The 18,365-nt window shown below is 34.6% G+C and overlaps 1 protein-coding gene across 3 annotated transcripts in view; it reads left to right on the top strand.

The window, feature by feature from the left end:
- The window catches only part of LOC149846952 (uncharacterized), a 133,595-nt gene that overhangs the window by 18,800 nt on the left and 96,430 nt on the right, over positions 1 to 18,365 (top strand). For all 3 annotated transcript variants that reach the window (XM_089996684.1, XM_089996683.1, XM_089996682.1), the window contains 4 exons: positions 10,902 to 10,933; positions 11,054 to 11,245; positions 15,771 to 15,947; positions 17,903 to 18,087. In XM_089996684.1, coding sequence (XP_089852810.1) covers positions 10,912 to 10,933; positions 11,054 to 11,245; positions 15,771 to 15,947; positions 17,903 to 18,087 — 576 coding nt within the window. In that variant the 5' untranslated portion in view covers positions 10,902 to 10,911. The remainder of the gene's footprint in view (positions 1 to 10,901; positions 10,934 to 11,053; positions 11,246 to 15,770; positions 15,948 to 17,902; positions 18,088 to 18,365) is intronic.

Here is an 18,365-nt window from a genome sequence, read left to right as displayed (position 1 = left end):
TCAATCCAACTAGCCACCGAGATCTGCTTGACCTCTACCAAGCCCGGCTCGATCCGGTCAGTTTGAACTAGGTTCAAGTTCGACCGCTACGACACAACCGTCGCTCCTTTCGTCAAAATCTAAGAACTTAACACAGTATAATAAAAACCATTTATAGCATACCACATCGGCACAACGAACAAGACTCCATATTTCTAGCATGATTACAGAGGCACGAACAATATTATAACCTACACTCGAAATCGCCAAAGATGTAGACCATCTTCGAGGTAGGGAAAAGCTGCATACGAGAATAATGTCAGAATACTTTTAACTTATACTGCATACGTATTTGCATACTCATGCCTGCTTTAGATTATGCTAGTATGTATTTAAAGATACAAATTTGTGCATTATTGTCGAAACTCGATTTTTAAAAGATTTCACATGCGGGATTTCAAGCTCGCATTATCCGATGTCTCGAAAAGCAAAACAAGTGTTTTGTGTTTGCATATTTGCAACTGAATTTTCTCCTCGAACCAATGTAACAAAAAGGCCTGGACAACGTAGCCTTCGGTGGTATGTACATCAGGTCCTTTTTTTTCTGTATCTAGAATGACTCAGATTTTTTCCATCCTAAGTCACAGGATATTGATTTTTTCAAATATTGTGTCTGAGTTTCTTTTTGATAAACCAATATCTATTTCACCGTAGTGGTACTATCAGACATGCACGACATGTTAGTACGACGATGATTTGGACTGGAGGTTTATGGTAACCTTGTAGTGCGACAATGCACGATGGTTAAAAGAAAATCACATAAATGGAGATATCGCCTTCACATGCAAGATGCTCGTTCTGGTTTAAAAGACTAGAGTATATTGAATGAGTTGTCAGATAAAATAAGACCTGACGTACCCATTTATTTTTTGGTTCTGTCAAGGGAGTGTTAAAATGTACTCCATATATATATACATTATATATATATTACATTAATACCCGATAGGGGTATTTTTGTAATTTCACATAGTTGTTTTAGAAAACAACTATTTTTATTTTTTGATAAAATGTAATTTCATTTTTTTATTTTTTGTTTTTCTTTTTTGTATTTTTTAGGAACCAAAAGGGGCTCCAACCATAGAGTCGTTGGAGCCCCCAACGGTTACAAATGTGACCGTTGGGGGCTCCCAACGACTCTATGGATTGAAGCAATGCAAGTTAAACTAAATGCACTAAAAAAGGCTAATACTTGGGAAATAGTTAATCTACCACCACACAAAAAACCTATTGGGTGTCGATGGGTTTTCAAAGTCAAAACTAAAAGCGATGGATCTTTAGAACAATATAAAGCTAGGTTAGTCGCTAAGGGATATTCACAAGAATATGGAATTGATTATGAAGAAACATTCGCTCCCGTAGCTCGAATGACCAGTGTCAGGACTTTAATAGCCGTCGCATCAACCAAAAAATGGCCTATTTATCAACTTAACGTAAAAAATGCTTTTTTAAATGGAAGTTTAAATGAAGAAGTTTACATGGATCCACCACCTGGAATTAATATTGAGCAAGGGCAAACTCTTCAGCTTTTAAAAGCGTTGTATGGCCTTAAACAAGCCCCTAAGGCTTGGTATGATTGTTTCAGTGATATCATGATAAAATTAGGATTTTACTCTTGTTATACTGACACTGCTCTTTTTGTTAAAAACGCAGGTACTAGTATCGTTATGTTGTTACTTTATGTTGATGATATGATTACCACTGAGAATGATCAAAATAGTATTATTGATGTTAAAAATATGTTAAAAAATAATTTTGATATGTCTCATTTAGGTTTTCTTAGATACTTTCTTGGAATTGAAGTTGCATATTCTTCTTGAGGATATATTTTGTCACAGATGAAGCTTGCTGCCGATATATGTTCTAAGTCTGGCATTTTTGATGATAAAAAAGTAGAAACTCCCGAGGTTATTAATGCCAAATTACGGTTGGATGATGGGGTTCTTCTGGAAGATCCCATACTCTACAGACAACTCATTGGGTCTCTCACCTACTTAACCATCACCAAACTAGATATCACCCATGCGGTTCACTCAGTTAGTCAATTTCAGCATGCTCCTACAACTGTGCACATGAGTGTTGTTCTCCGGATCATTCGTTACATTCGGAACACCATCAATAAAGGGCTATTTCTATCATCCTCTTTTTCCTTGAATCTTCTTGCTTATACTGATGCAGATTGGGGAGGTAATCCTAATGATCGAGTCTCAACTACTGGTTTTTGTGTCTTTCTAGGGGACTCTTTGATTGCCTGGCGATGCAAGAAGCAACAAAAAGTTTCACTATCATCTACTGAAGCTGAGTATCGGGCTATGGCAACCACAACAATGAAACTTGTATGGCTTCGCAGTCTGCTTAAAGACATGGGGGTTGATATTACCGAAGCTTCAAAGCTATATTGCGACAACAAGTGTGCCATCTATATTGCCAGCAATCATACCTTCTATGAGCGTAGCAAACATATCGAAATGGATTGCCACTATGTTCATGATGAATACTTACGAGGAACAATTGCTCTATCGTATGTCACTTCAGAATATCAGTTGGCGGACTTTTTTACTAAAGCCCTTCCGGCTCCCCGCTTCATGTTTCTCCTTGGCAAATTTTCCGTCATTTCCCCGTAAAGTTTGAGGGGGGGGGGTGTTAAAATGTACTCCATATATATATATATATACATTATATATATATATATATATTACATCAATACCCGATAGGGGTATTTTTGTAATTTCACATAGTTGTTTTATAAAACAACTATTTTTATTTTTTGATAAAATATAATTTCATTTTTTTATTTTTTGTTTTTCTTTTTTGTATTTTTTAGGAACCAAAAGGGGTTCCAACCACAGAGTCGTTGGAGCCCCCAACGGTCACAAATGTGACAGTTGGGGGCTCCCAACGACTCCATGGGAGCCTCCTTTTGGGCTCTTCTTTTGATGCCCTTGGCCTTCCTTTTCCTTCCACTCCCTCTTGTGTAAATAGTGGTGAACCCCTTGTATGTATGTATTCTTGAGAGCTCTCTCTCTTTTCAATAAGAGGCTTTTTATATTGTTGCTTTTTTAAAGGCTTGTGTTTGTATTGTCCCTTAGTGGACTTGTGATATTGCCTCTTTTATTCATTGTTGTAAGTGCTTATAAACACTCTTTATATTTCCGCAATATCTCATTACAGGGAGATGATAGGATGATATAAAAGCTCTGATGGACAAGTTGTTAACAACTACGCTCTCCGAGTAACAATGACTCAGTATTCTCAGTCATCAGAGTTAGGGGATTGAGCTATCAAATATTATCCAAGGTGGTAGATCCCAATGACTTTTGCAGAAGTTCAGATGCATCACCCTATAACAAGTGGCCTCTGGGGAATTCTTTTTCGGTCATTTGGTCGACTCCTTAGGAACGGACTCTGCTAGCTGTTCGGGTTTTTAAAATACATGAAATAATAAACCCCCAGATAGTCTCAGTTGTTTCTACGTTTATCTTGTGCGTACCCACAGGTCACTAATTATCGAAACAAGTTCACCATGCTCATTTTTACTTATTTTGAAACTATATGTTATGAAATAACACATGTTTTAGTCTTGTTCTGATTTTTGATATCTATGCATCTACCATGTAACGCTCCAAAATCTAGGACTTAAACTTTTTATGAAAATGTTGAAAGTTTTGAAATCGACCATTTATCAGAGTTTGAAATAGAGGTTCAGCGGAAAATCATGTTTGAAATAACAAGTCCCTGTACCTTGAGCGCATTACAGCGCAAACTTTCTCTCACAAAAGAATTTGCAACTTAATATATTTATTGAAATAAGAAGAAACAAAGTTTTTGTAACACAATTTTAATCATTTAGAGTTTAATCAAAAGAGAGATTTTTAAAGTAACTTTATACCAAAATGTCCTCAGGAGCGAAACGTCAGAAAAAAAGTCTCATCTTGATCGCATCACGCCATCGTGCCATCGCAGTCCGAAACACCACCTGCCCATAAAATGAGTCAGTTTCATGAAAAACTAATAGGTGCACAAGTGAGACAATAAAGAACTGAAATAAGCAATTAGAACAAGAAATGAGTTATATCAAGCATGGGCAATAGCAAGTTGCTGCAAGGCCTTCTACTAGGGGACAAGCAAGGGACGGTCCTAAAGGCGATGAAAAGGAAAATGTGAAGAATCTTCTGATTTTCGCTCTTTCAGAATTGAGCTTCAAGCAAACTGAGCAGGGGACTTGGTATATTGACTCCGAGGTTGCTGCACTTGTGACAGGTGATATTGGTAAGATTTTGAAACTCGTACCTTATCATGGTAAATTTAGTATTAAAACCGGAGATGGTGCTCTTCATCCTATCTCTCATGTTGGAAATATTTCCCTTTCACTCCCCAATTCCTCGTTACCTTTATCTTATGTTTACCATTCTTCTAGTATTGTTAGAAACATTATTTCTGTTTCTAAACTTGTCAATGATACTAATTCTTCTGTCAAATTTACTCCTGTATATGCCAAGGATCTTCTCATGAAGAAAACGTTCGTTGAAGGAGAACGACAAGAAAACATGTATGTCTTCAAGTAGTCTCTTCTAGCTCGTGATGCATTAATAAATTCACAGCGAGTTCGTCCAATGTCATTCAAAGATTGTTTTAGTCTATCTCAATGTAATAAGCTAGAGATTTTGCATCGTCGTCTTGGTCATTATAATCATTCATTTATTGAGAAGCTTGTGTCTAATGGACTTGTGCCACAGTCTAGTTTGAATGTTGAGGCTGATTTTTCTCTTTGTTCCAATTGTCAATTATGTAAGAGTCATGCTTTTCTATTTCATCCAATAAATCAAAAAACTTTTATGCCTTTTGAAATTGTCTATTCTGATGTCTGGGGATCTGCCTCACAACCTTCCTTATCGGGCAGTCGTTATTACGTTACCTTCATTAATAGTTACTCCAGATACACTTGAATTTATTTTATGAAACATAAATCTGATGTCTTTAAGCTTTTCTGCTCAATCTATGCTTTAGTCTGTAATCAATTTTCAACTGAAATTCAATATTTCCATTGTGATGGTGGAAGAGAGTATTTATCAAAGGAATTTACTGAATTTCTCCAAGATAATGGAATAGGTCATCGAATATCTTGCCCAAACACACCACAACAAAATGGTGTGGCAGAAAGAAAACATAGGCACATTGTAGAGAGTGCACTGAGTATGTTACATGACACTCATATTCCTTTAAACCTATGGACGAAAGCTTTTCATTCAACTGTCTATGTCATAAATCGACTGCCAATGAAATTACTATCAGATCAATCTGCTTATTTTGCACTCTTTGGAGTTCATCAGATGTAACGCTAAATTTTTTTAACCTTATTATAGTTCAAATATTGAAATTTCGAAACCAATTTTTTTTTATAAGTATAAGTAAATCAGATCTTATAATGCGGAAACGATTTTAAAAAACGGTTAAGATTTTCGGCGCGGTTACACTAAAGATAACAATCAAATCAAAATGTACGGGATATACACATTTCAAACCACGTACAATATAAGATTGAAATATGAAGAGTTTTAATTTCATTTCAAATCAGAGTATGAAAAAATACTTCAGTCTCTACATGATCAAGTACTTAAAACGAAAAGATCATGAATACCAAGATCGCAAGGTAAGAGTGGACCCTCGCGGATGCAGCTCGACCAGCCCTTCGCTCAAACTGCTCATCATACTTTACCTGCATTACCTGTCTCCCATAAAATGGTGTCAAACTCACTAAAGTCTGGTAAAGCAATCCAAACTCAAACTTAAAGAAAACATATCAAGCATTTAAAGGTAAAGATATATTATTCATCAATCGTTAAGTGATAGACAAGGGAACAACGTCCTATGAGTCATTCATTTCAAGCATTCGAGTATAAAGCATTTAAAAGCATTTTATCACTTAATATTCTATTCAACCTTAACTCTCACGTAATAAAGCATAATCTATATGCATTCAAGTTATACAAGTGATCACATATATATATATATATATATATATATATATATATATATATATATATATATATATAAGACATTCAGATCATTGCATCATTTTCATGTGCATTCATAATTCTTATAAACAATAAGTCAAATCACATTTGACCATTCCAACGTGAAACACACGCACATGCCTTATAAGTAATTTAGTTAGATATTCATAATACACATCAATCATGATAGGTGTGATATATTTACTCAGACAATCATTTGCAATGAAACTATGCAGGCATGATCTATCATTCACCTAATAAGTCAAAACTAGTCATTTGTAGGCCTGATGTGTCATTCACCTATACGCTAACATAAGCGTCACAATCATAACCTCATATCAAGATCTAAAATCAATAAGAATCTGATTATCATATTTGAGTTCAATATATAATCATGTTATAATAGAAAAGCCAAATCTATAGATTCATAACTGGCTATCTCAATCAACTCAGAAGATCATCACAATTCATCATAACATTTCATTTATTCATAATAAAGATTTACAAAATCCACGCTGGATCACCTGGTCTGGGAAATGTACAACCTCACAAGGAGTTACCGCCCTAGACGGATGGTCTGTCTGGTCTTGGACAATGCACTTCCTCACAAGAATATACCGTCTTCGCGGGCTACTCGCTCTTGGACAATGCACTTCTTCACAACGACTTACCGCTCTAGCCGGATTACCTGATCTGGTCATGCACACCCTCAGAGAGAATCCTTTGGGAATAATTCCTCAACGAGTACCATATCTAGTGAAAACTATTGTGATACATACATCAATACAATTGACTACTCTCAGGGTCGATAGCCATCAACACGGGCATAAACATGTATACAATTAAAGCATCACACCATACATCACTTTATATGACATTAAAATTATAAAATCACACATTTAACCAATAAGGCTTCATGAACCAAAGTTCACTATTGAACTTAAACATTTATCACATGCATTCATAATTTCATTTCACGTGACATTTAAATCATATCATACATAAGCATATTAGCTTACGCATCATATCATCGCCACAAATAATATTGCACTTCGTAAATTGAACCTTGAAGCATGCGTAAACAAAACATGAGTTCTATGCATGCATACGTGAACATGCACATTTCATAATATGAAGTAACTAAACCTCAACATACATAACTCTTACGTAGTTCGAGATTTGCATACACGATAAAAGTCATATGCATTTTTCACCACATGAATCGATATATCACCTTAGATATAATTGTGCAAGGGTTGGTCAAAATCTCATTGACCATCATACCGTACATCATACACATATATTTCTCAAGCAAACAAGACATACAAGTTCAAAACAATTTATAACATTTGCATGCTTTCTTCTATACAAGAATAAATGTGTCCATCGTATGACAAGACAATATATATAACATTCACAATATGCATCGAACACAACTTATACATATCCATAGTAGTTATATGTGCACCATGTATCAAATTCATACAAACACACAAAGCAACATAGTATGCGCAAACTAAAGTATGATGACACACATTGCGTACATATTATACATTTATAAGTGCACAAGCATTCAAACCCACACGCAGGTGTACCTACAGCAAACACACTCTATATTTCGCTAACTACAATCTTGACAAGCATGATCTCCGAACTATAATCACAAGAGTCCTAGATATCCACAATTAAGTGAAGTGTACGAGCATAACTTGTATTTGCAATTCATTTAGATATTCAGTGCAACATCATGCTTACACAATTAGTGCCTAAACATGCTCTTTATAAGTTCAGTTAGGGTATCTTACCTTAATAATGTGAAGAACAATGAATCGAAACTCAAAAGACCAAGGAGTTTCAAAGTCCGTAAAGACCGCTACCCAAGCAATACAACGAACCCTTCTTGTGCGATCGCAAATGCCAAAAACTCAAAAAATGTCAATTATAACAAGATTAGCCAAAAATAGCAAATTACCCTATAAATCATTACCAAGAGTCAAATAACACATAAATACACTCCAATAATTTACAAACTCCATCAAAAATATATTTAAATATCATATATATATATATAAATAGTGATTTATAGCCCAAAATAGTTCTATAAATGCAAATTATACCCTGATTGGCTTCAATGAACAAATGAATATGTAATAAAAAAATAAATGAAGTTCAAAAGCTAGAAACACATTTCTAATTTGGAGATAAAAAATGAGTTCTTTATTTATTAATAATCCTTAAAAATCACGGGTTTTACATCAGATGCTCACAACAATCTGAATCAAACAAGAAAACCAATATACAAAAAATGATTTTGCCTTTTCTAAACTACGAAATGATTTTTATGTATTTTTAACACAAATCTAGGCAAAAACCAGATTTACAACATTATGATTTATAAAAAACTCAAAAAAACATCTTTCTGTACATATTATACATGCTGAACAAACCAATAAAATACAGATCTAAATATTCATGACAATTTTTGCTTTTAGGGTTTCAAAACTAGCCTTTTGCAAAATCGTTTTTCTAAAAACCGATCTACCAAAACACAAATCTTTTTCATGTAGATCCAATAACCATAGACATTTTAGGTATAGATCACATGTAGATCCAAGTTCTGGACCAAAAGAGGGTATGGCAATGCATTCCAAAATCGAACACCATGTAAGTAGAAATCCCCTACCTCGAAAACGTTTTTTTCGTAACGAAACCTTCGCTTTTTCCTCCATAGGCACCTCCTTCCGAAATGATTTGGGTCTTCTCCAATATGGTTGCAGGTGTCTAATGGAGGTGTAGATCACCTCTAAGGTTGAGAAGAAGAAGGAGATGTGAGGAAGAAAAAAGCGATACACTTTAATTGGGAGAGATAGGTTAAATAAAAGCCATAGGGGGGGGGCGTCCCCTACTATTGGATACGTCCCACCTAGAATACTCTCTAGGTGAGTCTTTAAACTCCTTTTCTAAAAGACTTTCAACCTTCTAGGTCTCTTAAGAATCCTTCAAAAATAAAATACTAATCTTTAATTAAATATGGGGTCCACTAGGAAAGGCGTTCCACCCTCTTGAATTAGTTAGAGATCCTCTTCCATGAAGTCTCTAGAAGATAAAGTGGGCCCCACCTAGGTAGCACTCAACTTGGGTCCAATCCAAGTGATCCGGATCCGAAAACCTTGAACTGTATCAAATCTCAGTTGGATTGGATCTAGGTACCAATCATTAATTTCAGATCCAACACTTAAATTAAATGTCTATATCCATAAATGAAATTCAAATCAATATTGGATCCAGATATTAAGGTTTGGAACTGAAAATGACTCTTCCAAGATCCATAAAAGCCATTGGCCATCCCTGAACCCCTGTGGGCCACCACGTAGGCACATGGCACCCCAATGGGCTGGGCATGACCCCTGAGTCTCATAAGGTACCTGATTTCAGTCCAAAACATAGCCCGATCAATTTTAACAACTAAATTATGAATCTTATCCAAGTTAGAAAACCCAAAATGGAGGTCGACCAATTTTAAAAATTGCATTTTTTGAACTAACCCATAATCGAAATCATCAAATTTGATCTCCTACAAGATCTATGACTCATACCGGATCTAACTAGAGTCTTAGTTCAACTTAAACTCTTGAATTTCGCCTGAATTTAACTTAAATTTTACTTGAATTTTGCTCAAATTTAAAAGTTAAAATGAATTGAATTCGCAGGTATTACATTTAATTTATACAATATGTATTATAATTAATATTGAAAGGTTGCAGACAAATACAAAAAAAATCGAGAAGACTCCAGAGAAGCAATTACAACCCCATCAGTAGTGACAATCTTGACATGTTGGATGAGTAGGCAGAAGAAGATCCTGGTATTTTGAATAATGATGGAGAATGGAGGCAACTGGAGGTTCAGGTAGATGATGAAAATAATGATTATGCTGACCCAAAGCTGAATGAGGAGGAAGGAGAAGACAACTCAGAAGAAGAAGATCCATTATTTGAATATCGTTTTCATTATGATTGAAAAACATAGATAGATTAGGATGCTTCTTTTGTTTTGCTTTGTAGTGTATGACTTTGATATCAAACAAACATGCTTATGAGTTGCAACTTTTGTTAGATGTTTGTTAGTAGTGTTATCAGTTTTGTTTTGAATGTTTTGTCTGTCTAATTACTCATAATGCTTATATTTATGTTCTTTTTTTTAATTGCATTCTATGATTTTTTTCCTATTTTTTTTTGTATTTTTCATTTTTTTTGTGAATTTTAAATTGAGTTTTTTGCTGTGTCTTACGATACAATACGATATGGTATGATGCACCTGTATCTCGGGCCCGTCCGATACGAGTTTCGATATGTTAATCAGAACATTGATTCTAAGCCTAGTTTTTCTTTTTTTTTGGTTGTATTGTATTTTAAAAATTTTCAAACTTGTTTCTTTATATTTTTGCAAGAAAAACAATACAATTCTTGTTATTTTCTTATATTTCTTATTATTTTGTAAATTTTTGCAATTTTTAAAACTTCCAAGATTTTCCTGAGAAAAACCATTTCTAGTAAAAACCTTGAGAAAAACCCTCTTTGAGAAATTACTGAGAATGATATTGGTAACTATGACTGAGATATATTCAAGGGCTACATGGATCAACTTACGTTGAAATTATAGTCCGTGGATAATTTATTCAACTTTGTACATATAATAATCTAGCTTTCCTTTTCCAATATATGGCTTTAGTAGGAATTCATTTTATGGCATCCAACATTTTTGCATCTATTTCATCTCAATTTCAGTAAATGACTAGATTTTGCTACACCTTCCTACTTAATTATGTTCTTATCTCTTTTTTTTTTGTAGGATTTATGCCATGAAATTAGTTTCAAAGAAAGGTATATCAGCTTCTTTCACTCGTTTCCTTTTTATTATAGTAGGTAATTAACCTAAGATATTTCTTAATTTATTACATTGTGCTCATGGTCTCTTGGATAAAAATTTTTGGTTACATTTAGCCTTGCTACAACGAGCTAAAAAAATTGAATCAGAGGAGTTGCAGAAGTGGCAATTTACTCCAACATTTCTGTCCACATTGGAAGTATTACTTGAAGATGTAAATGCAATTTTGTATCCAAAGCCAAATGACTATGAAGAACGAAGCAACTTAGTTATGTTCTTCAACAAATTGGCAAAGGAAAAGATTCAGGGTAAGCTGTTGTCAGCTTTTCGACATTGATACTTGCTTTTACTTTTCATTGTGATTTAAGTATTTAGAGTTTCTTTTAATTCTCTCATTTAGCCGCATTGCAACTGTGAAAAAGCAAGGTTGCTAGGAAGAGAAACAGAAAAGTGGGTTTTTTTTAAGCTCATGTGAAACAGGGAATGAGAAACAACAAGGAATCATATCATAACATGAAATAGGATACCTGGGAATCATTTAGGAGACATTAGGAACTGTAAACATTTATAAAAGTAACCGTTAACTTGCATCCTTTTGGTTTTCTAACTTGTTTGTAGACTCTAAAGTGGACATCAATGTACTAGAAATAGGTTTGACATATATAGCTAAAGCACAAAACATATGTATACACGATTATAGATCTAGACAAACTTTACTTATTTACCAACATTATGATGGTTAGTAAGAATGAATGAATGTGTTTTTTCATATAATATTTGAATATAGTTATTACAACTATATAAACAATCACACAAACTTGTATATATTTCATGAAAATGAATGCACGATGGGGCAACTTTTATTGACCAATAAGTATCATAAAATAAAATGTTTACAAGCTCAATATGCTTCAGGGCCTAGAAGAGACAAATTCAAGAAATATATTAAAAATGGTGTGGTTACATTAAATACCTCTCTTAATCTAGCATTTACTAATAGAAAATAACCAAAGATGTTAATTATGACACAAAATATGTTAGAGATAAGAGAGAGTGAAGAGAATGAGGTGCTAAAGGCTACAAAAAGAGTGACTAAAGAGAGTACCCAATAGGGTGCCTCGTAGTTTTATTTATGTATGATAATTGGTTTACATGTTAGCCTTACATTTCTCAATACAACAATAACCCAAAATTTCCTCTATCTAGCAATACATAATATTAGATTGTCCTATGGAACAGCTTGTGCTTAACCTAATATGCTGTTTATCTACTTCACAAATCTAACATGGACAGTTGCACACTTGTTGATGCATCATAGGCTATGAATAGAAGGCTGTCCAGGGAACGAGAATTATTAAATGACCCAAAAAAATATGGGAATATTGCTAATAGGGATGTAAATGGGTTAGACTTGGTTTGGATCTAAGCATTACTGAATTCGATTTAATCGGATTTAGCTTAATCGAATTTGGATTAGGATTCAATGACGGATGTAAATTTGCTTAAACCAAATCTGAATTTGACCTTTCGAATGATATCTAGCACCAAATCCAAATGAAAAAGATATGCATTGTATTGAACATTGGGAAGTCTTCATTGCTTTGATGCATGTGCAGGCCATAAAAAAATTGAAAATGGTTAAACACTTATTATTTTATCATTACTTGATTGGTATTGACATAATCACATTTATTACTTTTTGGAATTCACTGCATGTTTAAAAGCATAAAAATAGTAAAAGCTGTACCTAATTATGCTTGGTGGTCTTTCTGAAATAGCACTTATTACAGCTTTTAGGTGCCTTACATGACATAAAACGTTCCTCTATTTTTTACAAAGTAGTTTTTCAATGCACCTGCAATTAGCTGGATTGGTTTATAAAACCGAATTCGACTCCGAATTCAATTTCACTCCACCGAATCTGGACCTGATCGCTAATTGGATGTAAAATACATTAGCAGATATGACTAAACTGACTCTGGTCAGTCGGATTTCTGACGCAAACCCTTTCCGTTTACATCCCTAATTTCTGGTGCCCTTCAATATCTCACTGTTACATGATTTGGCATATCATATGCTGCAAATCATATTTGTCAGTTCATGCATTTGCCTATAACTGTTTATGTGGCAGCACTTAAGAATAATGATATATGAAAAAAGTAATAATAGCTCATGGCCTCATATACTATGGAAATGACTCCAGAAAACATATGATGCAATCGGTCATTAGATACATAAATGCTCATTGGTCTGGAGATCCTAACACTAAGAGAACGGTATCAGAATATTGTATATTTTTGGGAAGAAGATTAATATCCTGGAGAAGTAGGAAGCAAAAGAGTATGGTGTGTTCAAACACTGAGGTAGAATATAGAGTGCTTGTCAGGATAATTTCAGAAATGGTATAGATACGAAGTTCAGTGAATATGTTGGGATAAAATATTGACAAATCTATAGCATATTGTGATAACAAAAGCATGCTGAAACTGGCATTAAATGTGGCATTTCATGACAAATCTAAATACTCTTAAAATAGATTATCATGTTGGAAGAATTTGAAGCAAAGTTCATATTGTTAAGAACTGCAGATTGCTGACATTTTCACAAAAAGACTGTCAAGAGCCAGACATCTCTTTTCAAGGACAAGTTGTATATGTTTAAACACGATGTACAACTTGGGAGGGGGTGTTAGGAAGATAATCCATCAAGTTTTCCAAGTTATAAGATGGTAGAGTTGTAAATATACTCAATTATGATATTATAATGCTCACCTCTCATGGGGCATAACTTGTAATTTAAGGACAAATAATGCAAATAATAGTTAAAAGCCTGATTAGGGGTGTGTAACATACTATGAATATTAGAATAGAGATCTACCTGCCACCTGGACTCTTCTTTATTCCAAGCGCATTCTCTCTCTTCTTCCTTTTGTTATTTCTCATATATGATCTCAAGTGTTTCCGGGATGCACCTATGAATGCAAAGTATTTCTTTGTGAAGTACTGAAGGGCTGAGAACCAAACACATACGTAGAAGCTGCAGAATACAATATCAGCGATATGTCCTTGAAACAAGAGGTTTCAAACAAATGGAAAAGAGGATCCACAAAGTTTAGAGATTGGATTTCAGTCATCAATGACTTCACTTTGTTGTTGGACATTAAACTTGGAGGCAATAGGTTACAATTCTGTCAAAAAAAGTGGTTTAGCTTGGAACCATTGGCTTTGATTTACCTTGATCTTTCAGATATCTAGAGATGAAGCTCTTGTATGCCACTGCTGGGATCAAAGTGCAGGATGGTTTATCCTATTTGGGAGAGGTTTCAAGGATATGAAATTAGCAAAGTGGCTTCAGCTATTGAATATATTGGTTGATTCACACCCAAACAGTTTTGAGGATTCAGTCACACATAAAGATAACAGATTGGAACTTCTGAATAGCATTTTGTTATCGTACTCTCCTTCGACACTTGGAGAAACCTTTCCCCAAGAATGTGATATGGAGTTTTGGGCCATCACCAAGGGCTAAAGTTTTCACGTGGTTGGTCATAAATGACAAAGCTAATACACAATGCAATCTCAAGAAAAAGGGGCTACCTCTTGTTAGTTCAGAACATATGTTTGGTTTCTGTCATTTTTCTTCAGCAGCTTTTCAAGATAGATTGGCTTGGTATATTGTTGTGGTTACCACTAGCTGGCAGCATCAGTGAACTCCTGGTTGGCCTGCATATTTTTTGCTACAGGAAAGATGGAAAACCATTTGGAAATGGTGGCTGCTGTCGACCTGGAGATCCCTGTGGTTAGAAAGAAATGCGAGTGTGTTTAAAGGGTAGTGAATCACTCTAGGCCTGATTTGGCATGCCATCCATGGGGATATCCAAGCCTGTGCCGTGTCAAAATGGCCTCATTGTGATTTATCTTGGCTAGATCAGAGTTACCGGAAGCTTCTTAGATAGGTGGGAAGCTCGCTTCGGAAGCACGATACTCCTCACTTTCGAAACTTGATTCCCCCACGCTTCTCCTATGCTTTCCACACGCTTCATCTCTTCTTATATGTTCTCTTATTCAACTTTTCATGTTCTTTTATGTGTTTTCTCACTCTTCTCACTCACTTCCATGTGTTTTCTCTAAATTGGTAGTCATCATTTTTAAATTTTGTCAAAATTTAATTCTTACACTAAAAAATCATGAAATTTAATATTAGTCACTTTTATTTTAGTTTTTATTTATGTTTCATTTTGATTCTCATTCAATTCTTATATTTCTTTTTTTTATTCCTCGCTTCCTTCCTATATGTTTTAAAATGCATCGCTTCTCGCTTCCGCTTCCTAGTCTGGCAACCTTGGGCTAGACTGATTTAGGCCTGATGTTAATTTTTGATGTTACGTCTATTACCTTGCTTTTTGTAACTGTTGGCGATTAGTGGTCACCATGCTTTGTGAAATTAAAAGAAAAAAAATCTGATGAAGGTTGGGATAGAATATTTTTAGTGTTAGTTTAGTTCTCTACTTACATTTACATGGAATGACTTTTTTGTCCCTTAGTATATCTGTAAGACTCACTATGTATTTTTGTAAAGATCACTTTGTGCAATTATTCTCTCTTTAACCTTACTATTTCTGTTCAAAGTTTTTATGCTTTTTGGTTCTCATATGTTCTATTTATTTAATATTTATGTGCAGTTAATGGTGTTGAATGCTGCAGTATATATATAGTATCTATCAAATATTGGTTCCTTGATGGAACTTTTGCACTCAGTGGTGCTTCATTTGTATGCTTGATTTATTTACCTGGAGTTTTTAAGCTCAGATTCTTTTGTGCTTTTGTCTTTCAGGTGCTGTAAATGGTGTTCCTGAAGTGGAAGCATTTGGATCATTTATCATGGATATGTTCACTTCAAAAAGTGATCTAGATTTGTCAGTTAATTTTGATTATGATGGGTCCTTCTGTCCTCGAGAAAAGAAGATATCATTGCTTAAAAAATTAATGAAGGCACTATTTTCTTTACAAGGTTATTTCGTTTGGGATGCGATTAATACTACATCAAGATCTGATTCATATGCACTTACTTTTTGGTCTTCAATTTCTACTGTTAAAATATTGGTTGACATGCTGTTGTACTGATGCTGTTGGTGCTATCATAATGTTCATTTTTAAGCACTCCCACTTACAATAAGTGAATACAATACATGCCCTCAATCTTATCTTTTACTTCTTTGTCATGACTCATGAAATGCTCCTCACTGTATATCAATGTTTAATTTTTGTGTGTAGGAGCAGTGCTTTTGTTCAAGACAGTCAATTATGCATGAATAAGTATCATTTTGGCTACATGTCATTCATCCTGCACTTGTCTTCCTAACGATACCCTCAATTTTGTCATTGTTGACCAAACACTGGAATTTATCTCTAGCAGCATTCTTAGCCATAATAAGAGGTTATAGTGGTACACCATAATTTAGTTTCGGAACTTCTAAATCCATACTTCTAGGCTCTTTCTTATGTTTGCAACTTCATTGGTATCCTATCTAATCTAATAAATTACAACCATATGCCCATGGCATCAAGCTTTTTTTTTGCTCAACCATATCTCAAATCAACATCTGAAATGTGATGCATACGTGCATGCATGGATGTCCTTTTGTACATGTGCATGCATGTGTCTATTTAAGTAAGCACAATTACCAAATAAGGGGAAGGAATGTTTTTTCAAAGGAATGATGCTTCCAACTGATCCAAATCCAACTTAGTCTATTCTAGTCTAAGTCACATAGATACTCCATTTTGGCCCCCATATTGTGTCCCCTTATATACTAGTCATATTGAAAACTTCATAAAAATGGCCGTAACCCAACCATATATCCATGTGACACATGTTCTAGTATACATTCAATTTAGAAGAATCCAATCTCAAAGCTAAATCTCAACGTCTCATATTAATAGGTTGAACCAGATCCAACTTATGGCACATGTGGATCCCATTAGACCTAGCCTTGATCCAATATTAATACACATCCTACATGGGCTAATCTCCTTATAGGTTTGATTTGGACTCGCTTTAATCTAACCTGAAGTGAACATGAATCCACCACTCCTTGGTTCCATATGTTTGAACCCATAATTGACTCATATGATTAAATTTTGTCATAGGGTCCATTTGAAGCCACTTAAGTCCAGCCTACTGCAATTCGCACACTGGTGGAACCATTAGGGTTTGATTAGGTTCCAATGCATCCTTACTGTGTCCACTATATGTGCTCGAAGTGCTTGATCCAATTTGGCCATTTATGTCCAGTGAAGTGCAACCCATGTGGGACTGGATTAGAAGTTGGTACTTACATTCAAGTTTCGTTCAGTTGGTCTCACTTGAGCCCATATATGGTTACAATGCGTTTGAATGAGAATCATTTGGCACAAATGGCTTTGTTCCAAATTGAAGTTCAATACAGAAAGTCTAACTTGTATATTTTTAACTCATAATTTTGCTACATTGACCAAATTCACACAGCTGAGTTGGATCCATTTAGTCCTCAGTACGATTTAAAGCTAGCATATATTGGTCACTTGATGATCCAAACAAAATCTTATATAGAGTACTTCTGTTGCACTTGGATAGATATGCTTTTGAATTAGGAGGTGGTGCCTAGGCACCAGTATCCAAAGGCATCTAGGTGGTTTCTAGACGAGAGTCCTAAATTACTTTGTGATAACAAATTCAGAAAGTTTGAAAATCTATATGTACATTTTTTAAATTCTGAGTAAAACTTTTAATATTATATGAAAAAGCAAGTTTATGATATCATTTGAATTCGAGACTGTTACAGTATTTGCCATAGCATTTTTATACATTAATGTTAACTTCTTTTAAACTGCTGAATGGCAAAAATGATATGAACTTTTTCTTAATCCCAGTTGGTCAACTTGGTTTCAAGAGGATGAGGTTGTTTTATGTTCTCTAAATTGCAGGCAAAGGAAAGCTCTCGGATGTTGTTCCTATTTTAAAAGCTAGAGTCCCAATTTTGAAATGTGTGGACAGAAGGACTGGCGTTGAATGTGACATTTCAATTGAAAACAATGATGGTATTATTAGATCTGGAATTCTTCGGGCTATTTCTTCAATTGATAAACGATTTCGGCCATTATGTCTTTTGGTCAGTTCACAACTTTTATTCTTCTCTATTTTCTATGAATACTTTTTCTTTTCTTCTGCTTTGCAAATTGTATGCTGTTTCTTGAGCATCCAGAAAATATACATCTAAGTGTAAAGATATAAATATAAATTCTGTGTGTGTGTGTGGTTATGGTGGAGTGGGGGGGGGGGGGGATAGTGCAACTCTTCTGCTCCAGCTAGCACATTCAACCTATCATATGTCAAATTCAAAGATTTGATTCTATGCTTACAACTAAAGCTCAAGCATAGTCTACATTT

This window comes from Nuphar pumila, chromosome 2 (assembly GCF_984573655.1).
Source record: "Nuphar pumila chromosome 2, dmNupPumi1.hap1.1, whole genome shotgun sequence".
Classification (NCBI taxonomy): domain Eukaryota; kingdom Viridiplantae; phylum Streptophyta; class Magnoliopsida; order Nymphaeales; family Nymphaeaceae; genus Nuphar; species Nuphar pumila.
This window is presented reverse-complemented; position numbering and strand designations above follow the sequence as displayed.